The sequence below is a fragment of the Ictalurus punctatus genome, chromosome 16 (genome assembly GCF_001660625.3).
Source record: "Ictalurus punctatus breed USDA103 chromosome 16, Coco_2.0, whole genome shotgun sequence".
Lineage (NCBI taxonomy): Eukaryota > Metazoa > Chordata > Actinopteri > Siluriformes > Ictaluridae > Ictalurus > Ictalurus punctatus.
Genome location: NC_030431.2, coordinates 19,507,354 through 19,530,340, shown reverse-complemented (window position 1 = coordinate 19,530,340; position 22,987 = coordinate 19,507,354). Strand labels below are relative to the sequence as shown.

The window sequence follows — 22,987 nt, the reverse complement described above, 5'->3', positions numbered from 1 at the left end:
ATTTTTCATAAACCTGTGTTGTGCTTGCAAATGTTTGATATCCATGAGAGTAGAGCATTTTTGTGATTTTTTAAAACAAAATATCAAAAAGTTCAACAGTAAAGACATTTTTTCATTTTTCATATTTTCCAAGGGTGCCAATATTAGTGAAGAGCACTATACTGTACATGACCAAATCTCTCTTCACTCTTGAATGTAGGATGTTACACAACATTTAATGACAAGGCAACAAAATGTAGTCAGTGCTATTATGAAAGCCATCTTAAATATCTAGGGTTAGAAATGTTCACTCTTTTATAAAGGCAACATTACTGTGTTAAAAGGATGTTCAGTATGATCATACTGTAAATAACAGTCCTGGAATATAGACTTTATGATGAAGCGATACAATGGTAGTGGGTAACATTGCCGCCTCATTGCTCCCCGGTCTGTGTGGAGTTTTGCATGTCCTCTTCATGTTAGCATGGGTTTCCTCTATGTTCCTTGGCTTCATCCCATTTCCCAAAATATGCCAGTAGGTGGACTGTCTATGCTTAATTGCTACTAGGTGTGAATAAGGGTGTGAATAAGGGTGTGAATAAGGGTGTGCATGGTGCTATGAGATAAACCGTCCTCCCTTCCCGCCTCACACTCAGTGTTCCTGGCATAAGCTCAAGAGCCACCACAAGCCTGACCAATGAGATTATTAATTGAACCAACTTGAAACCCCCTCTGAGGAAACACTGCATTGTATCACTGAAACAATTTCCACACAAAAATTGCAGTAAATATAACTATGCATTTTAAAGTAAAGTTTACATTGCACAAAGGATTATTCTGTATAAAAATGTAAGTAAATTTAACTAGCAGTAGGTGCAAGGTGGCTTAGTGGTTGCAATGGTTGGCACCCTGTACAGGGTGTACCCCACCTTGTGCCTAATGATCCCTGGGGTAGGATAAGTGGTATAGAAGATGGATAGCTGTGACGTCTGAGACCGGTCTCAACCTCTATGGTCCCATTTAGTCATTTGTTAGCAACTGCTTTTTTCAAGACACGTAAAAGCTTAAACAAAATCACAAGTACAGTTTTTTAAAATGGGTTTTTGGTTAAATGCCTGAAATAAGATCTAATCTACGACATCAAATACATCAGTAATACTTCACTTGTGGTTTTGTTAAGCTTTTACATGTATTGAAAAAGGCAGTTGCTAACAAGGGGGACTGTAGGGACATTAGATTACCATGCATGTCTTTAGATTGTGGGAGTAAACCAGAGCACCTGGAGAAAACCCCACAGCACAGAATCTACATGTAAACTCCACACACGCAGAGGGCCATAGTGGTACGCGACCCCCAACTTTGGAGCTAACCACTAAGCCACCGTGCATTCTCCAACTTCACATAGCTACTTAACTACACCTGACTGAGAAACACAAAGTGGGTGAACCAAAAAAAGCTTCATAATATAATAGCGGTAGGCGCTTAAAGGCAACATAATACACTAAGTATTGAAAACAACCCATTCACACCTCTCAAAATTAAATCAGTTTAAAATTCTGTGAATGCATATGCAAATCGATGCCAAAACCACGCCCCACAGTATGCAATCGGTTCAGGTGAACATTACTTCTTTCTATTTTTTTCTTCTAGTTTTGCTAGCACTTGCAAAATAATACTACATGTAACCAAATAAAGTAAAATAAATAAAATACACTTTGGTTTTTAGCCATATAATTTAGTACAGAACTTAAATCGACTGAGCAATTCCGGTAGTTAGATGTTTAGTGTAAAAATCACAAATTTGTTTTTGTCATATTTAACGATCGACTGAATAAAATTTTCAATGATAGGGTGTTTTATAGCACCTTTTATTTCGCCTAAGGAAAAACCAAAGAAGCCTTTGGAGTTTTATATGTAGGTTTTATTTTATTATTATTTTTTTTTTATTATCCAAAATTCACGGACGGTTTCGGTATCTCAAATCAGAATAAACCACGCCCACCAGAGCGACCAGAGTCACGACTTTCGAGTAACCCCAGAGTGCAGTCTGGACGATGGGGCGGGGCATAAACTCAGCTTTATCATAAACCACTGGTTCTCAACCAGGGGGGCGCGGAGAGATCTGAAGTGGGGCGCGAATTTTTTCAAGAAAAAAAAACAGAGAAAACATAATTTGGGCACTCGGGGTATTTTGTTGCTTTTCAAATAGAATGAGCGTAAATGAAAAACGTGTTTTCTCTCCCTCTGTATTTCCTTTTTGCTGGGGAGAGGCGGATCTTAGCCTTTCTTTTATCTAGCTGTCAGTGCAGACCAGTGTTGCGAACTGCCAACGTTTTCCCGCTGCACTCACACCTCTCTCTGCGTCTGCTCTGTTCAGTGAGAGTCTGAGAGCCGGAGATTTAACAATATCATGGATAACGAAATGCGCCCTTCATCCCAATTTACATCATTCACATGCGAATGTTTTTTTAGAACGCAAGACGAATGTAATGCAACATGTTAAATAGTACATGTTATTACAGCCTAGTTCTCTTGTTCAAAGTATAGTGTTCAGAAACATTTTATATCATTCATGTTCCATACCTGTCCGTTATATACTTTTATAAAAGTTATTTTAAAAATCATAAGTTATGAAAAGTAATTAAAAAGTTAAAAAAACAAACAAACACAAAAGCAAAAAAAAAATCTATCTATCTATCTATCAAAACAGATTATAGATTAGGGATAGATCGATCGATAGATAGATAGATTTTATATAGAATAGATAATCATTATACCTGGTCTCCTCCAATATGGGGAGAGGGGTGCCACATGATAGGGAAGGCTTGGGGGGCTTTAGTTGCAAAAGGTTGAGAACCTCTGTCATACACCATTAAACGGTGAGGTGGGCGGGGCGACACGTGTCGCCCAGCCCCATCGTCCACTCTGCACGCTGGGGTACTTGCGACTGTCTGTTCAGTGATAGTGCTATTACTTGTTTTCTTGCAGCTAAGAAACACTGGAAGCTGATTTGTGGTGTCCACTACATTCATAATGAATAATACCGGGTACAGCAAACCAGGAAAAACATTCCTCTTTACATCGGAATCTGTCGGTGTAGGTCACTCTGGTAAGATTTTGTTTTTGTCATTTGGATAAAGCAGAAATTGAATCAGCTATACAGGCTGTTGTAAGGTACAAGAATAATCAAAGCGTCACTTCCTGACTATATAGTAAGTTAATCACTAATGATGAATTTATTAACTGCAGTCTTTCTTGAAATTATAGAAGTTCTAATAAAACCCATATTTACCCATCCGCATGTCCGGACATGTCCAGACACATCATCCTTTTGAACTAATAAACTTTGCCATAATTATTACGAAATCACTTGCCTTAGCCCTCAGATTAATAGTTAGCCCTCGGTTATATAACACTAATAAAAGAAGCCGTCATACTGAGAAAGGTGTCATCTGTTTCACCCACAGATAAAATGTGTGATCAAATAAGTGATGCTGTTTTGGACGCCTATCTTTCCCAAGACCCTGACTCCAGAGTTGCATGTGGTATGAACTTTGAATATTCTTCCATTCCGTCAACATGAGTTTTCTAATTATACTACAGTACTGTGCAGTCTTAGGCACATGCAGAGCAATGCTGTACAGCAAAGATGCCTTCAAACTTAATGAAATTAAATGTTTTAATTATAAATAAATTAGTAGTAGTCTTAGGTAGAATTCGTGCAGTTTTATAAAGAAATTAGCTGGTGATATGAGTTTTACTGAGCATCTTGTAGAACCAGCCACAGTTCTTCTGGAGACTTTGACTTTCGCACATGCTTCTTATTTTTACAGCAAAAGCCAATAGCTTTCATTATGTTTTTTTCTGAAAAGTGGTCTCTTACATAACATGCTGATTTGTTTACTGACATAGAAACTTTTTTCTTTTTTTCCCCCAAACATTTCATTTTGTGCTGGAAACTAATGTTTGGAAATCATGATGTTTGGAGTCAATGATGTAGAAGTCATCAAATAAAAATCTATAACAAAGTTTGTACAAAAAAAATAGGGTGTCTAAGAATTTTGCACAGTACTGTATGTATATATATACTCGCTGAGCACTATATTAGAAATGACATACTAATACTGGGTAGGGCCTCCATTTGCTCTCAAAACAGTCTCAGTTATTTCATGGCGTGGATTCCATAAGATGTTGGAAACGTTCCTTTGAGATTCCAGTCCATGCTGAGATGATGCATATGCACTTTCCTTCTGCAAATCTCCTGTTCTACCACATCCTGAAGGTGTTCTATTGGATTCAGAACCGGTGACTGGGAAGGCCACTGAACAATATTGAACTCATTGTCATCCGAATGAAAACAGGTTGAGATGATTTTTGCCTTGTGACATGGTGCATTATCATGCTGGAAGTATCCATTAGAAGATGCGTAAATTGTGCCCATGAAGCGATGCACATGGTCAGCAACAATACTCAAACAGGCTGTGGCATTCAAGCGATGATTGATTGGTATGAAGGGACCTAAAGTGTGCCAAGAAAACATTCCCCACAGCATTACACCACATCCACCAGCCTGGAATGTTGACACAAGGCAGGTTGGGTTATGCTGTATGCTGCTGGTGCCAAATTCTAACCTTAACATCTGTGTGCTTCAGAAGAAATCGATATTCATCAGACGAGGCTACATTTTTCCAGTCTTGATGAGCCTGTGTCTAAAACAGTCTCAGCTTTCTTGACTGACAGAAGTGGAACCCTATATGTTCTTCTGCTGTTGTAGCCCATCTGCCTAGAGGTTTGACTTGTTGTGCAATCTTAGATACTTTTCTGTTCACCACAATTATACAGAGTGGTTATTTGAGTTGTTGAAGCCTTTCTGTTAGCTCATACCAGGCTGGCCATTCTCCATTGGCCTTTCTCATAAAAAATGGCAGTGGCCTCTTTCAGCAGGATAATGCGCTCTGCCACACTGCAAAAATTGTTCAGGAATGGTTTGAAGAACATGATAAGGTGTTCAAGGTGTCAATATGGCCTCCAAATTCCCCAGAGCTCAATCCGATCATGCATTTGTGGGATGTGCTGGACAAACAAGTCCGATCCATACAGGCCCCACCTCATAACATACAGGACTTAAAGGATCTGCTGCTAACATCTTGATGCCGGATACCACAGCACACCTTCAGCAGTCTTGTGGAGTCCATGCCTCGATGGGTCAGAGCTGTTTTGGTGGAACAAGGGGGATCTATACAATATTAGGCAGGTGGTTTTAATGTTATGGCTGATTGATGTATATGTACAGGATATTCCAAAAGTCTCCAAACATACTGTAAGGAAAATGAACACTTTTTAGTTTATATTATATGCATATGTAATATTACAGCAAAATATCTTTTTTTTATTATTTTACTTTATATTAAATATTTTTTCGGATAGCCTTTAAGAATGTCTTTGACAAAAGAAGAATGTTTTGAAATCGTTCTCATAGCTGTATCAGGAAGTTGTAGCAAGGCTGCGATGGACTTTAACAGGAACATGGCAAGCACATCACACATGACACTGTTGCCAAACTGGAAGCTAAAGATGGGAAAGATGACTCCATCATGTCAGGGGTCTCAATCTCCCGGCCCACAGGCCACTTCAGGCTTGCCTTCCCCCTCAGTCCGGCCCGTGATGGGATGTAATATATATATATACATATATATATATATATATATATATATATATATATAATCTGGCCCGCCAAATCTAATGATATATTATAGCGGTTTCATGCCAATTCAGGCTATCCTTTTGAAATAATTCAAATAAAAACACAATTCTGTTTTGTTAAAATGCATTTTGTCTGTTATGGCAAAGGTCAAAGTTGGCCAAAATGCACGCAAGGTGCAAGAACAAAGATGTCGCTGTAAAAATCAAAACGTAAGGTGGATGATAAACACAGACTCTTTCAAGAAAGATGGACTACCCAGTATTTTTTCTGGAGTTTAATAGAAATGCTACCTGCCTGATATGCAACGAAAAAGTTGCAGTTTTAAAGGAATATAATATCAAGCGTCATTATTGGACTAAACACGGAGAGCAGTACAAGAAGTATGGGAGATGAGAGGACAACACGAGCCACGCAGCTACAGGGAGGATTTATATCTCAGCAAAGTATTTTTTGTTGTCGGTGGCGGAGCAGATCAGCAAGTTATCAAGTGACATTTATGATCAGTTGCGTGATAAAGTTAAAGCTTTCATTGCATGCTCTGTGGCGTTTGATGAAAGCACAGATAAAACTGACAATACTCAGCTCGCAATTTTCATAAGGGGTATTAATGAGAAGTTCAAAGTGACAGAAGCGTTGCTAAGTTTGTGTCCAATGCACAGCCGCACCACATCCAAAGATATTTTTCAGGAGCCGTGTGACGCGTTTGAGTGTGCTCGTTTACCATGGAGCCGACTGGTGGGCATTAAAACTGACGGAGCCCCATCTATGACAGGCAGAAAAAACGGACAGGTTGGGCTGGTACAAAGAAAATTAGAAAAGGAAAAGCAGGTCCAGCAGTTGTTTTGCACTGCATTATACACCAACAGGTACTGTGCAACAAGTGCCTGAAATATGAACATGTCATGTCTGTTGTCCTGAAATGTATTAATTACATCAGATCCAGGTGTTTGCAGCACCGCCAGTTCAGGGCCTTTTTGCAAGAAATTGAGTCAGCATATGGTGATGTACTTTACTTTACTGAAGTGCGCTGGCTCTTGCCTTCCTAGTGGACATAACAGATGAGCTAAACATCCATAACCTGAAGCTCCAGGGCCCTGATCAGCTCATCACTGCAGCTTATGAAAACGTGAAAGCCTTCTCCATAAAACTGAGATTGTGGAAATGTCAGCTTTCTGCAAAACACCTTAGCCATTTCCCATCATGCAGATCTCTTGTGGAGGAGGGCACATGATTCAGTGGTGATAAATATACATCTGCAATTGACAACCTACTGCAGGAATTTGATGAGCGCTTTGCTGATTTCAAGGCACAGCGTGACACTTTCCAGCTGTTTGCAGAGCCCTTCTCAGTTGATGTGGAGAGTGTCCCAAGTGTGTTGCAAATGGAACTTATTGATTTGCAGTGTAACAGTGAACTAAAAACTAAATTCAGGGAGGTGCAGGGAAAAGCAGATCTCATTGGACAATTTCTGAGAGACTTACCTCCATCCTTCCCAGAACTGTTAAAAATGTTCAGTTGGTTAATGTGCCTTTTTGGAAGCACATATCTGTGTGAAAAACTTTTCTCAACAATGAACTTTAATAAATGCAAGTACAGGTCCATGATTACTGATGCCCATCTTGAAGCTGTACTAAATTCAAAAGTCTTTGCACAAACCCTTTAACACTGACAGATAACTCCCATTTCTGTTTTGGAAAGGGCTTCATGATGCAGCACACTTCCAACCTTGAACTCTGCTGACCTATCACCCCAGATGGGATTTGCACCCACAATCCCTTGCTTAGGAAGCCAGTGCCTTATCCATTAGGCCACTGGGACTCTGATGCAAGCCATAAGCAACTAGCATCAATACCATTAATACTCATCATCACTGTAACAAATTGGTTTCTTGGTAATCTTTCAGTTGGAGCATGAAACAGCGAGGTCTCACGAATCCAGGATCTTTGGGCTATGCCACTTGATGGACCACATGCAAACAGTAAAATCAAAAGAAAACATTACTCTCATTCATTCTGAAGCATGAGTCATACTTATTTGCGCTCTCAGTCAATGAACTATTGGCCATCTTTGTGTTGCAGGCATTCTACTATGCCCGTCTTCTAACCACATGCAAGCACTAAATTCAAAAGCCTTTGGACAAAGCCATGCTCTCATTCATGGTGACGCACAATCACTGGCTTAAGAGGCCAGTGCCTCATCCATTAGGCAATGGGGACCAAGACCTTGACCTCAAATGAGTAGCTTTGATAGCACTAATACTCATCTTCATTAGAAACAACAGGCATCTTGTCCATCTTTCTATTGGGGGCCTGATTCGGACAGGTCTTAACCTCTGGGTTATAAAGCCAGCATCTGTCTGCTACTCCATGCTCTACATTCAAGAACACTTGGACATGTCTTTTCTCTCATCCATGGTGAATGACTACTTAAATTTATTTCTGATTTAAATCAAGATAACATTGACCATTTTTGTGTATTATTCATAAGAAATCTATTCTTAGCAGAGGATGGTTTTGATCCATCAACCTCTGGGTTATGGGCCCAGCACGCTTCCGCTGCACCACTCTGCTAAACTGCAGCTTATAGTTGAACATGAACCCACATTCCCTGGTGTAGGAGGCCTGTACATTATCCAATAGACCCCTGCAGCTGTGCTACCAACCTCAAACAACTAGTATCAATACTATTAATACTCATCGTCACTGTAACCCATTGGCTTCTTTGTAATCTTTCAGTTGGAGCATGAAGCAGACAGGTCTCACGAATCCAGGATCTGTCGGCTATGCCACTTGATGGACCACATGCAAACAGTAAAATCAAAAGAAAACATTACTCTCATTCATTCTGAAGCATGAGTCATACTTATTTGCGCTCTCAGTCAATGAACTATTGGCCATCTTTATGTTGCAGGCATTCTACTACGCCCGTCTTCTAACCACATGCAAGCACTAAATTCAAAAGCCTTTGGACAAAGCCATGCTCTCATTCACGATGACACACAATCACTGGCTTAAGAGGCCAGTGCCTCATCCATTAGGCAACGGGGACCAAGGCCTTGACCTCAAAAGAGTAGCTTTGATAGTGCTAATACTCATCTTCAATAGAAACAACAGGCATCTTGTCCATCTTTCTGTTGGGGGCCTGATTCGGACAGGTCTTAACCTCTGGCTTATAAAGCCAGCATCTGTCTGCTACTCCATGCTCTACATTCAAGAAGAATTGGACATGTTTTTTCTCTCATCCATGGCGAATGACTACTTAAATTTATTTCTGATTTATATCAAGATAACATTGGCCATTTTTGTGTTTTATTCATAAGAAAGCTACTCTTAGCAGAGGATGGTTTCGATCCATCGACCTCTGGGTTATGGGCCCAGCACGCTTCTGCTGCGCCACTCTGCTCAACTGCCATTCACACTTGACCATGAACCCACATTCCCTGGTGTTGAAGGCCTGTGCATTATCCAGTAGACCCCTGCAGCTGTGCTACCAACCTCAAACAACTAGTATCAATACTATTAATACTCATCGTCACTGTAACCCATTGGCTTCTTTGTAATCTTTCAGTTGGCGCATGAAGCAGAGAGCTCTCACGAATTCAGGATCTGTCGGCTATGCCACTTGATGGACCACATGCAAACAGCAAAATCAAAAGAAAACATTACTTTCATTCATTCTGACGCATGAGTCATACTGATTTGCAGTCTTTGTCAATGAAGTATTGGCCATCCATTACCACATGCAAGCACTAAATTCAAAAGCCTTTGCATAAACCCTTTAACACATTCACACTGAAGGATAACTCCCATTTATATTGTGGAAAGGGATTCATGCTGCAGCAAACTTCCAACCTTAAGCTCTGCTGACCTATCACCCCCAGATGAGACTCAAACCCACAATCACTGACTTAGGAGGCCAGTGCCTCATCCATTAGGCAAAGGGGACCAAGGCCTTGACTTCAAATGAGTAGCTTTGATAGCACTAATACTCATCTTCAATAGAAACATGGTGTCCATCTTTCTGTTGGGGGCCTGATTCGGACAGGTCTTAAACTCTGGCTTATAAAGCCAGCATCTGTCTGCTACTCCATGCTCTACATTCGAGAAGAATTGGATATGTCTTTTCTCTCATCCATGGTGAATGACTACTTAAATTTATTTCTGATTTATATCAAGATAACATTGGCCATTTTTGTGTTTTATTCATATGAAATCTATTCTTAGCAGAGGATGGTTTCGATCCATCGACCTCTGGGTTATGGGCCCAGCACGCTTCCGCTGCGCCACTCTGCTCAACTGCCTTTTACAGTTGAACATGAACCCACATTCCCTGGTGTTGGAGGTCTGTGCATTATCCAGTAGACACCTGCAGATGTGCTACCGACCTCAAACAACTAGTATCAATACTATTAATACTCATCGTCACTGTAACCCATTGGCTTCTTTGTAATCTTTCAGTTGGAGCATGAAGCAGACAGGTCTCACGAATCCAGGATCTGTCGGCTATGCCACTTGATGGATCACATGCAAACAGTAAAATCAAAAGAAAACATTACTCGCATTCATTCTGAAGCATGAGTCATACTTATTTGGACTCTTTGTCAATGAAGTATTGGCCATCTTTGTGTTGCAGGCATTCTACTGCGCCCGTCTTCTAACCACATGCAAGCACTAAATTCAAAAGCCTTTGTACAAACCCTTTCACACTGAAGGATTACTCCCATTTATGTGCCCTTATAAATCAGTAGAAGAGTCACCAATTGTTTCATAGATGTGTAAAGGAGTCCATGTTTTGGAAAGGGCTTCATGCTGTAGCAAACTTCCAACATTATTCTCTGCTAACCTATCACCCCAAATGGGACTTGAACCCACAACCACTGTCTTAAGAGGCTAATGCCTTATCCATTACCAATCACATATATCTGTGTGAAAAACTTTTCTCAACAATGAACTTTAATAAATGCACGTACAGGTCCAGGATTACTGATGCCCATCTTGAAGCTGTACTTAGGGTTTCAACTACAACCTCCCATCAGGTCAAATGTATCTCAATTGTGTGAGAAGAAGGACTGTCAGGTGCCTGGCAAGAATTAAAACAAAACAAAAATTTGTGTGTGTGTGGGTATGTGAACTATTACATTTATTTTGAAATTGTTACCAAGTTATTGCTATGGTTATGTTTATGACTACTAAATTTGTTTAATAAAATATGTTGGTAATTGTAACTTTAAAAAGTACATTTTGAGAATATTGCACTTTCTTGGAGTACTTTAATGCCCACCTATGAGATGACAGTACCAAAAGTGGCCCAAGGGCAATTTGAGTTTGAGACCCCTGATGTAGAGGATGTTTTGTAAATAAAGTTACATTTTGCTAAAAAGTGTTAATTGTCCCTATGTATGGAGACTTTTGGGACACCCTATTTGTACAGTATGCAATATTAGGATATTATGATTAGGCTTCAGTCAAAGATTATTATTTCTGTGTGTTTCAATTGCTATTGCTCAAGTGTGCTTCAAATAAGGGGAAACAATTTAACGTTTTTTCAAAACAGAATGTGTGGCTAAGACGGGTATGATCCTGCTCTGTGGAGAAGTGACTTCAAAGGCAGTAGTTGATCTTCAGAAAGTGGTCCGAGACACTGTGAAGAATATTGGATATGATGACTCATCCAAAGGTAAGATAATTTTTTTTGACAAACTTATTATAGCTAGCTAGCTACAATATATTTGGAGTGTTGTTAGCTATATTACACCATATTATCCTACCTCCTTCTGAGAACGTTTACATTTTTTAACTGTCCGTCTCTGACCAGCAATGCAAAATAATCTGCTGGGCAGTGCTTCTCTTCATCTTCAAAGCTACCTGTTATGGCAGTAATCAAGCGGTGTGTTGCAAGGCAATAGTTGGGCGATTCCAACTTGTCCAATGGAGAGGGGCCATTTTTGTCTGATTTATTACTACAAACTAACAATCAATTTTGAACACCAATAATGTTATTCTATTTAGAAATGGAATTCTGTTTAGTTTTTGTTTGTATTGCAGGTGGATGTTGTAGTTGCAGTTTAGTTTTCATTTATTTGGAAATTGACATTTTTATTTTTATTTGTTTATTTATTTTATTTTTATTTCAAAAACATGTTTTTTTTCACTGATATTTTTAGTTTTAGTCATAGTTTTAATGATAACCTTGCACCCAAGAACATGACAGTAAATAGAATAGATAACACTAAAATGTCCCTAGGTGTGAATGAAGGTATGAATGTGTGCGCGTGGTGCTCTGTGATGGACTGGAATCCCACTTTGGGTATATTCCCACCTCACGTCCGGTATTCCCACGATTCACTCTGACACTGACCAGGATAAAGTGGTTACTGAAATGGACAAAGTGATATGAAATAATTGATGGCACAGAAACAAGCACGCTGATTACTCTCTCACTAGGTTTTGACTACAAGACCTGCAATGTGCTTGTGGCCTTGGAGCAACAATGTGCTGAGATTAGTGACTGTGTGTTTGAAGGTCGTGATGAGGAGGACATTGGTGCTGGTGATCAGGTTAGATTTACTCTATGCAATTAGAGTTTACAATTTTACATGGTTTTTATGTGTATTTCAAGTGTACATCATCATACTATCATCATCAGAAATCATACAGATCAAATTCACTCATTCACATAGACAAAATACCAGTTTATAGCTTTCAGTTATTAGTGTTTGCTTATATAATTAATTCCCCTTTTAGTATTGCTGAGTTCTCATATCTTTTAAATTATTATTTGTTTTTTTTAAATTATTATAATTTTTTTTAAACAAATATTTTATCAAATTGGTCTTTATTATTATTATTATTATTATTATTATTATTACAGGGTTTAATGTTTGGCTATGCAACTGATGAGACAGAGGAATGCATGCCGTTGACCATCCTCTTGGCTCATAATCTCAATTATAAGATGAAAGAGCTGTCACAGAATGGAGAGTGTCCCTGGATACTACCCGACTGTAAATCACAGGTGAAATGAATGGAAGAAGACTTTACATTATAGTAGAAAAACATCAGTGGATTTAAAATAATGTGATGTGATCATGACAGGTTACAGTGGAATACCGTGATAACAACGGAGCCATGGAGCCAATTCGAGTTCACACAGTAGTCATCTCAGTGCAGCATAAACCCGAAATTACATTAGCTGAAATCCGACAGAATCTGATGGAAAAAGTGGTCAAAGCAGTTATTCCAGCCAATTACATGGATGAAAGAACTATTTATCACCTACTGCCAAGTGGAAAATTTCTAATGGGTGGCCCACAGGTGAGTAAAATTTTTCATTGCTAGAACTTCAGTTTTAAGCTTTCAGTGTAAGCTTCTTGAGATATATGAGTTTGTAGTAAGAATCTCAATTGAGTTACATAGCTGCTTAAGAAGTTTGATATATGATGTGCTCATATGACCTGACATTCTTGTGTCTGATAATTTGATTTAATAATCAGGGAGATGCAGGTCTTACAGGCAGAAAGATCATTGTCGACACATATGGTGGCTGGGGTGGTCATGGTGGTGGCGCCTTCTCTGGGAAGGATTGCAGCAAAGTGGATCGTTCTGGAGCTTATGCTGCCCGCTGGGTGGCCAAATCACTTGTAAAAGCCAAGCTATGCAGGAGGGTACTGGTACAGGTAAGGAAGGCCACTATGCTCTAGTTTGTCTGACGCTGATTCTGCTTAAATTTTACAAAAAGCAGTTTCTGACAGATAATGTATGTGGTTGGGTTTTAAGATAGGCATTATTAAGTAAACATTAAAATAGGTGTGTGAAAGCAAGTATATAAAATAATTGAAAGAAAGGGTATAAAATATTTGATACCTTATATTCATAATGTCCAAAAAGTAACAGCAGTTTCTTCAATTAAAAAAAGGACAGTATTTAAAGTCTTCATTTGGAAAACAAGTTCTCACTGGTCTACTAGCCAGTATAAAGTAGCTCATCAGATGCTAGTTTACTTACTAGTCATTAATAAGTAAGGAGAGGTAATGAAAATTTGTTTTTCATTTGGTTAAAAAATTATTTTATGACAGCAGCTCTGAACACAAATTATTTTTGTTTATAGATCTCATATGCCATTGGTATAAGCCATCCTTTATCAATCTCAATTTTCCATTATGGGACATCCATCAGAGATGAAGATGAGCTTCTGGAAATTGTTCAGAAGAATTTTGACTTGAGACCAGGGGTAATTGTCAAGTAAGTAGAAATAAGACAAAATTAAGTGCAGACTTTAAAATGGTACAAGGTAACATTCTCATACGGATGGTTTTCTGTACTGATGTTATTATTATGTTCTCATCATTCCTCATTCTTTTACAGACAGCTTGGTCTGAAGAAACCAATTTTTCAGAAAACTGCCAGCTTTGGACATTTTGGAAGAGAGGAATTTCCCTGGGAGAAGCCAAAAAAAATGGTGTTTTAGTGTTTTAGTTATAACCAAGAAAATAATTCCTTGTGGCTTGCTGTTTTCAATTGAAATGGTTTACACTGAGGAAGGGAACCTTCTTTCTCTACATTTCACATCCATTTTGATGATTGTTTCTTAATTCACAGCTGTTGTCAAGCTAATTTTGGAGTAAAAAGAGAGATTGTTAAACCAGATGACAGATTAAACTGCTTGCTGTATTGCTTGAATCTAATGTAAATTATGTACTACTCATACAGTATGTAATCATACAATATACTGAAATGGCACAGAATTATTTTAGATACTTTTTTTTTACTTAATATAGTGATGTCTACAAACAAATCCAAATAAGAAATAAAACTAAAACCATGCATATTCAAAAAGAACCAGATTTTTAAGAAAACAAATATTTTATATTCTGTGTTTCCTAAAAAATAAATAAATTTGTTTTGAAAATTGAATTACAGTTTTCTGTGTAATTGATAAACACTTTGCTGTTTTGTGTCATGTAACTTAACTCAGGTTTTACATTACCCTTTAAGAGTTCCAGTGTTTTCATGAGCTTTTCTTTCACTTCCACACTACAGCACTGAATGCCACCAAAGATTGAAAAAAAGACTGGATTACATCACGGCTTCTTGTCTGATGTTGAAATGCATTCTAAATAAGAAAATCCATTATTTTTGTAGATGCATGAAGTGCTGCACAATCCGTTTTTACAGTCAGTGCTTGTAATCAATGCTTTCCTTCTGGATATGCAGAAAACCTCCAAACCAGTGATGATGGCTGATGATTAACTGGCCAATGCCCTGGACTATCAAGGACCTGCTTTGGCTCCTCTGCTTCACCAACTTTTATTGGTGCTTTCTGTTCTATAGCCACTTCTATAGTCACTCGGGTCCCTTTCTGAGGAGCGATGTTATGTGGTGAGCCAAACTCATCAATTAAGCAGACAGCACTGTAGCTACAAGCAACACTAGCATGCAGCGCACCTACTACCTTCTCTGAAGCATGACTCATACTTATCTGTGCTCTCAATCAATGAAATAGTGGCCATCTTTGTGTTAGAGGCATGGAGCAAGCAGGTCTTAACAGAGGATGGTTTAGGTACATCAACCTCTGGGTTATGGGACGAGCATGCTTCTGCTGCATCACTCTGGTAATAGAATGCATGCGCTACATTAAAAAATATATGGATATGTCTTTTCTCTTATCCATCGTCAATGACTACTTATATTTATATATGATTTAAATCAAGATATTATTGGCCACTTTGAGGGTTTATTAAGCCTTTGCATAAACCCTTTAACACATTCACACTGAAGGATAACTCCCATTTATATTGTGGAAAAGGATTCATGCTGCAGCAAACTTCCAACCTTAAGCTCTGCTGACCTATCACCCCAGATGGGACTCAAACCCACAATCACTGACTTAGGAGGCCAGTGACTCATCCATTAGGCAAAGGGGACCAAGGCCTTGGCTTCAAATGAGTAGCTTTGATAGCACTAATACTCATCTTCAATAGAAACATGGTGTCCATCTTTCTGTTGGGGGCCTGATTCGGACAGGTCTTAACCTCTGGGTTATAAAGCCAGCATCTGTCTGCTACTCCATGCTCTACATTCGAGAAGAATTGGACATGTCTTTTCTCTCATCCATGGTGAATGACTACTTAAATTTATTTCTGATTTATATCAAGATAACATTGGCCATTTTTGTGTTTTATTCATAAGAAATCTATTCTTAGCAGAGGATGGTTTCGATCCATCGACCTCTGGGTTATGGGCCCAGCACGCTTCCGCTGCGCCACTCTGCTCATCTGCCACTCACAGCTGAACATGAACCCATATTCCCTGGTGTTGAAGGCCTGTGCAATTTCCAGTAAACCCCTGCAGCTGTGCTACCAACCTCAAACAACTAGTATCAATACTATTAATACTCATCGTCACTGTAACCCATTGGCTTCTTTGTAATCTTTCAGTTGGAGCATGAAGCAGAGAGGTCTCACGAATCCAGGATCTGTCGGCTATGCCACTTGATGGACCACATGCAAACAGCAAAATCAAAAGAAAACATCACTCCCATTCATTCTGACGCATGAGTCATACTGATTTGCAGTCTTTGTCAATGAAGTATTGGCCATCCATTACCACATGCAAGCACTAAATTCAAAAGCCTTTGCATAAACCCTTTAACACATTCACACTGAAGGATAACTCCCATTTATATTGTGGAAAGGGATTCATGCTGCAGCAAACTTCCAACCTTAAGCTCTACTGACCTATCACCCCAGATGGGACTCAAACCCACACTCACTGACTTAGGAGGCCAGTGCCTCATCCATTAGGCAAAGGGGATCAAGGGCTTGACTTCAAATGAGTAGCTTTGATAGCACTAATACTCATCTTCAATAGAAACATGGTGTCCATCTTTCTGTTGGGGGCCTGATTCGGACAGGTCTTAACCTCTGGGTTATAAAGCCAGCATCTGTCTGCTACTCCATGCTCTACATTCAAGAAGAATTGGACATGTTTTTTCTCTCATCCATGGTGAATGACTACTTAAATTTATTTCTGATTTATATCAAGATAACATTGGCCATTTTTGTGTTTTATTCATAAGAAGAATTCAAAAGAGACTCATTTGAATGACTACTTAAATTTATTTCTGATTTATATCAAGATAACATTGGCCATTTTTGTGTTTTATTCATAAGAAATCTATTCTTAGCAGAGGATGGTTTCGATCCATCGACCTCTGGGTTATGGGCCCAGCACGCTTCCGCTGCGCCACTCTGCTCAACTGCTCTTTACAGTTGAACATGAACCCACATTCCCTGGTGTTGAAGGCCTGTGCATTATCCAGTAGACCCCTGCAGCTGTGCTACCAACCTCAAACAACTAGTATCAATACTATTAATACTCATCATCACTGTAACCCATTGGCTTCTTTGTAATCTTTCAGTTGGAGCATGAAGCAGAGAGGTCTCACGAATCCAGGATCTGTCGGCTATGCCACTTGATGGACCACATGCAAACAGTAAAATCAAAAGAAAACATTACTTTCATTCATTCTGAAGCATGAGTCATACTTATTTGCGCTCTCAGTCAATGAAGTTTTGGCCATCTTGTGTTGCAGGCATTCTACTGCGCCCATCTTCTAACCACATGCAAGCACTAAATTCAAAAAGCTTTGCACAAACCCTTTCACTCATTCACACTGAAGGATAACTCCCATTTATGTACCCTATAAATCAATGGAATAGTTAACAATTGTTTCATAGATGCATAAGAGTGGACATGTTTCAGGACTTGAACCCACAATCCCTGTCTTAGGAGGTTAGTGCCTTATCCATTAGGTCCCTTTCTCTCACTCACACTGAAGGATAGCTTCCATTTCTGTACCCTATAAATCAATGGAATAGCGCAGCGATGCGCAGGCATAAATATAAATCTGCTACTGATTTTTGTTCTGGGTTATTGTTTTATATGCATTTTTATTTTTAAAAAAATACCCAAAACATTTTTATTCGGATGAGAGAGAAAAAAACAGAAATGAGAAGTAGTCCAGCCCTTTCTTCATAATACCAAGCAGTCATTAATGCTCCAATACCCCCCTAATAAACTATCTGAAAAATACTGGGATAAGTGAGAGACTTTAGTAGTCTAGTAGGAATATCTATTATATAGGTATTTATCTATTAATTTTCTTTTATTTATTTATTTATTTATTTATTTATTTATTTATTTATTATTATTATTATTATTATTATTAGTAGTAGTAGTAGTAGTAGTAGTAGTAGTAGTAGTAGTAGAAGGGATGCACCGAATGTTCGGCAACCGAAATTATTCAACCAAAAATAGCAAAAAAAAGAGCATTTTCGATGTTCGGCCGAATAAGTGAAAAGGCCAAATAAATTTGACCGAACAATGACGTGTTTGATGACGCAACCAGATAGCCTAGCAACCACAGTGAGATGCACGAATGTCACGACCTCGATGAAGGGGCGCGCACAACTACGTGCTCTTCGGATGTTTACTGTGCGTTTGTTTTGTGTCTGTCACGTCACGAGACGTAAGGGAGTAGAGTATGGAAGCAGTTAAAGACGTATTTATTTAAGGGCAGGCAGACAAATCCAGTATCTACTATAATACTCTGCAAGGTGTACAGGGACGCGAGTTTTATATATCCCCAATATAATCAGCCGTATAGAACCGATAAAACCATTTTTTGCACTCTTGTCAATGCACTTTTTAATGCACTTTTTTGTTGTAGGCTACAGAGTGTTCCATTCTTTCAGCAGTCAGTTATAGGCCTAACATAGGCTATTCAAGGGGGGCCCAAAGATGACCACATCAAAATATTTTTATTTTACTCGTTTATTTATTTAAAGTTATATTGTGCCTTGTTGGCAGCCTGTGCCTTCTGGAATGAAAAAACAATTTCAGTGTTAAATAAATATTTTGAAATTGTAGTTTTGTAATTGATTTTTTTCTTTGAAAAGCAAGACAAAATAGTTAAAAGCACATTTTGACTATTTAATTTATGCAATGGTGAAAAAAAGGCAAAATAAATGAAAAAAAACCGTGTTCGGTATTCGGCCTTCGGCTTTCGGCCAAGTTTTTCATTATATTCGGTTTCGGCTTCGGCCAAGAATATTCATTTCGGTGCATCCCTAATTATTATTATTCCATTTTTTCATTTAATTTTATTTTTTCTGCCAAGCTACTTCCTACATTCCAGTCCAGTAGGTGGCGGTAATGCACCTTTAGTTGGTTTGCCAACCGCCATTAAAGCAAAAAGAAGATGATGAAGAAGAGGAACGCTCCCATACTTCGATACAACAGGTGGCGCTGCTGCCTTGAAATGGTCAACGAGTAACGTGCTTTTCACTCCCGAGGAAGAATTTTGTAGAGGAAAGATGGGGACACGCTTGAAGGTTAGGGACACTGTCTTTAAAAAATTATCTAACTTATCACATCGTTATAGTTTAAATGTTTTAATGCATTGTGCCTGATGTAGATGAACGCTTTGTCAGTTTCTCTGTTCGGTGTTCAAAAGGAAACGCTCGAGACTGTATCTCTTGTTTTTACCATTTCTGATGTTTTTTTTTTTTTTTAAAGCAAAATGCAAATTAACAGCATGCATATTACATTATAATATGTTTTTAATACATAATGAAGGGAGATATACGTCAGGGAACTGGATACGTTAGTTTAGTACTCACGTTTCTATTAATTACATGTGTATGCACACACTGAATGGACAGAATGATGGCCTGTCTAGTGTCAAGAGTCGTTTATTTGTCATTTGCACAGTTACACTGGGTACACTGGGCTTTAAAATGCTTGTGACAAGGATCAGATTCAGACACTGACAGTAAAAACACTTTTTAGACATGAATGGTTGAGATGTTGCTGTAATGTAATCAGGTAAATGAACAACCTGTATCCCAAATGTCACACACATAAAGACATAACAGTTATGATGCTGCTCCCTAGATGCAAAAATGACATTTCTTATGCAAAAGTCATATTAGTAGCTAGCAACACGTATAAAATTATTTATTTAAAACTGTATATGTATTTATTTTTTTCCAGGTGCTTCGAACGTTTAAAGCTCTACATCGAACACGGATGACTGTGTTTAAAGATGATGACCGGGCTTTGACAGGTAGATAAAATTTAAATAGCACACTAGTTTTTATCCTTTTTGTCATAAATAACACTTTAAGCCCTTAGACCATCCTCCTTGCCTGCTCTTTGTTGATTCCAATCCGTCATTCCAGCATGTTGGCTGATGTTAAGTTCAGTGTGTGTTTTCATGATTTTGCAATACTGGTGGAGAAGACACAAATGGTCTCACATCGTCATTACTTAATTGCTGTGATCTATGAAATTTTGTCTTTTTCAATTTTGGCACGATGGAACGATCTAGATCAAATTAAGAATAAAACTTTTAATCAGTACTGTTTTTGTTTCATCTACAACCCCAATTCCAAAAAAGTTGGGACACTGTGTAAAATGTAAATAAATGTATGGGCAGCTTGCACATCTGGAAAGGAAACCATCAATCACCATCAGTATATACAGGTTTTAGACCAGCATTTTCTTCCATCCAGATTCCATCCCATCTTTACATCTGAGATACTCTGCCTCTCCAAGATACTGTTTTTTATTTTTTGTACCCAATCATGTTGCTGACTTGTTGCCAATTAACCTAATTAGTTGCAAAATGTTCCTCCAGCTGTTTCTTTTTAGTAACACTTACTTTTCCAGCCTTTTGTTTCCCCGTCTAAACTTTTTTTTTTTTTTTTTTTTTAAGATGTTTTGCAGCCTTCAACTTCAAAATTACTGTATATTTTTCTTTAAATGGTACATTTCCTCAGTTTAATCATTTGATATATTTTCTATGTTCCATTGTGAGTAACAAATGAGTTTATGAGATTTGTATATTTATTTACATTTATTTACAATTTACACAGCATCCCAAGTTTTTTGGAACTAGGGTTGTAACTTGCAAGTATGTTTTTGCTCAAAGGCAAATTGATGATGGAAGAATGGCCAATTTAATAGTACATTACATGACTTGCTATTTATAAATACTGTTTGAGTCCGTATTTCATTCGAGTACAGCCTTTGTTTGTCTAGCTGATATACAGTATATAATTACTGTAGCTGATACCGTATATAAAAAAATTGTTTTCCATTTTGCCAGAGCCTTATGTCAAAACCACACTCATTATCTTTAAATAATGAATTAATTACTTACTTGGGTACGAGTGTGGGGAATAATTAGTAACTGCCAGTATAGGTAGAATAAACTGAAGCATTACTGTGTAGTATTAGTAGTAATAATAAAATAGCTACTTAGCAAGGGAAATGAAGTTACTGTATTTTTCAGTAGTTTTCTTTTTCAAACCACAGCTGCCAGATTAAAGATCAATGAAGAATTTAAGAAAAACAAAAATGAAACATCAGAAGAAAATATACAGCAGGTATGGCACATGCCGTTTATTTGTCCAGCCTTTATGGACTCTGAATCATTTATTTGCATAATTATTGATTATCTTCTTAATTTTAGATATTTGTCGTACGTGTAGTTTCACTTCAGTTGTAAGAATATTTTCATGTCAATTTTGGCATAGTTATGACTCTCATCTTTTTCTGCAGATGATTAAGATGAGCAGATCTGTTGAGACAATCCTGCGGGAAAATGTCCTACAAGCGGAGCATGTTGGAGAAAATAAGATTGGTAATGTCTGTATGCAGAATACTGTGGTTAAGCAATAGTGATATGATATTTGTGAACTGTACATCTTATAAACCAGCTGTCTTTTTTTATTTTGTGCAGTTCTGCGACCTCGGGAGAGTCTTTTTTTAGAAAACGTACCTTACAGTGACACACCAAGAAAAAAAGCGTAACACGCATGGATTTACAGATCCCTTCTTCTTTGCTGGACTAATAATTTTCTCCATAAATCATTTAATCACATGCCTAATAATATGCCTCTCAGAACACAGAGGACAACATCCATGGATCCTGAAGAACAAGCATCTGTAGTTTAAAATTTTTTGGAAATGATAAAAGTTTATTTTAAATTGTGGTAATATTAAAAATCATTTTCATAACTAAATCCTCCTCTGAAATTGCTCTCAAACAATTGCTTTAAATTGTGCTCTGTTTTTCATGCCTCTATGTGTGACTTAGTTTTAACCTAAAATGAGGTGTTAACTACATTTCCTCTTTTGACGCTTTTTAAATGTAGGAAAACATTTACAAAATATGCTATATTATATCCTAGACTGGGTATCTCCTTACCATTCAATATGCAAACCCATTTCTGTGAAAGACTGTAGAAGGATTCTTTTTTCAACTCAAAGCTTGTGTGTAATGTGGAAATTTGAGATTTCTATGATCTTTGACAGACCGAATTAAGATGAATTTTTCGTTATTTAACAGTATGAATTTACATACAGTGATTTATCTAATATCACACCAAATGATAATTTATCCTTCTGAATAAATACAATCTGTTAGCAAACATCTGAGACAAATAGCATTTTATTTTTGGAGTACAATTTTTATTTAACAGAATGTGTGAAAATATAGTGACAGTGTACCTCCCAAACTGGCTGATTAATATCTATTTGTAAATATTTTTGTTTTCTGTTCTTGTAAGTTTTAAGTGTTGTGTTTATCTTTGTGAAATTTATGCCTGGTGTAAAATAGATTTTCCAAAACCAGCAGTGCTCATGTCTGAAACAATGTCCTCGTATTCTGTATGTATGCTGAATAAAACTGGAATGGTCTGTTTCAGAAAGCAGTGCTTGTGAGTTAGCCTGAAAATCTAACTTGAGATTCACCAAAAGTTTGAAAATGTATATACAGTGCTGTGAAAAAGTATTTGACCCCATCTTGATTTCTTCTGATTTTGTGTAGATCTTATACTAAATAGTTGTATAAAAACAAAGGCAACCTGAGTTAACAAAAAATACAGTTTTTATTTATTTTTATTGAAGAAAAAAAAGTTATCCAACACCTATCACCCACATGAAAAACTAATTGCTCCCTTAAACTTAAAATCTGGTTGTGCCATTTTTAGCAGCAATAACTGCAACCAAATGCTGCCAATAACTGATCAGTCTTTCACTGTAGTGGAATTTTGGCCCACTCTTCTTTGCAGAACTGCTTTAGTTCAGCCACACTGTGTTTTTGAGCATGAACTGCCTTTTTAAGGCCCTGCCACAGCATCTTAATTGGTTCAAGTCAGGACTTTGACTAGGCCATTTCAAAAACTTTAATTTAGCTTTTCTGAGCCATTCAGAGGTGGACTATGCTTTGGATCAT

The 22,987-nt window shown here is 37.9% G+C and overlaps 2 protein-coding genes and 3 non-coding genes across 6 annotated transcripts; 2 read left to right on the top strand and 3 right to left on the bottom strand.

The window, feature by feature from the left end:
* The first annotated feature begins 2,868 nt into the window (after positions 1-2,868).
* On the top strand, positions 2,869-14,595 carry mat2al (methionine adenosyltransferase II, alpha-like). 2 transcript variants are annotated; one of them, XM_017488278.1, is made up of 9 exons: positions 2,869-3,088; positions 3,447-3,524; positions 11,237-11,359; positions 12,127-12,239; positions 12,554-12,697; positions 12,778-12,996; positions 13,176-13,358; positions 13,790-13,923; positions 14,047-14,595. In XM_017488278.1, the coding sequence occupies exons 1-9, from the start codon at positions 3,013-3,015 to the stop codon at positions 14,147-14,149; spliced, it is 1,173 nt and encodes a 390-aa protein (XP_017343767.1). In that variant the 5' UTR covers positions 2,869-3,012; the 3' UTR covers positions 14,150-14,595. The 2 variants fall into 2 exon arrangements, with proteins under 2 accessions (XP_017343767.1, XP_017343768.1); XM_017488279.1 differs by lacking the exon at positions 14,047-14,595 and having other exon boundaries at positions 13,790-13,927.
* trnam-cau (transfer RNA methionine (anticodon CAU)) lies at positions 9,904-9,975 on the bottom strand. Its single transcript has one exon. It is a non-coding gene; the product is annotated as a tRNA-Met (tRNA).
* Positions 14,596-15,881: 1,286 nt separating the features above from the next.
* On the bottom strand, positions 15,882-15,953 carry trnam-cau (transfer RNA methionine (anticodon CAU)). The gene has a single exon. It is a non-coding gene; the product is annotated as a tRNA-Met (tRNA).
* Positions 15,954-16,864: 911 nt separating this feature from the next.
* trnam-cau (transfer RNA methionine (anticodon CAU)) lies at positions 16,865-16,936 on the bottom strand. Its single transcript has one exon. It is a non-coding gene; the product is annotated as a tRNA-Met (tRNA).
* Positions 16,937-18,941: 2,005 nt separating this feature from the next.
* On the top strand, positions 18,942-22,460 carry lyrm7 (LYR motif containing 7). Its single transcript, XM_017488330.3, has 5 exons — positions 18,942-19,076; positions 19,738-19,810; positions 21,064-21,134; positions 21,310-21,391; positions 21,491-22,460. Exons 1-5 carry the CDS (start codon positions 19,059-19,061, stop codon positions 21,559-21,561), a joined length of 315 nt encoding a protein of 104 aa, XP_017343819.1. The 5' UTR covers positions 18,942-19,058; the 3' UTR covers positions 21,562-22,460.
* Positions 22,461-22,987: the final 527 nt, after the last annotated feature.

Bases quoted from the DNA above. Each gene is read 5' to 3' on its own strand.
- mat2al (XM_017488278.1), top strand. From the start codon at position 3,013: ATGAATAATACCGGGTACAGCAAACCAGGAAAAACATTCCTCTTTACA. The intron at 12,698-12,777 runs GTGAAATGAATG...TGATCATGACAG, and splicing joins TACCCGACTGTAAATCACAG to GTTACAGTGGAATACCGTGA. The intron at 12,997-13,175 runs GTGAGTAAAATT...TTTAATAATCAG, and splicing joins TTCTAATGGGTGGCCCACAG to GGAGATGCAGGTCTTACAGG.
- lyrm7 (XM_017488330.3), top strand. The intron at 19,811-21,063 runs GTAGATAAAATT...TTCAAACCACAG, and splicing joins TGATGACCGGGCTTTGACAG to CTGCCAGATTAAAGATCAAT. The intron at 21,135-21,309 runs GTATGGCACATG...CTTTTTCTGCAG, and splicing joins CAGAAGAAAATATACAGCAG to ATGATTAAGATGAGCAGATC.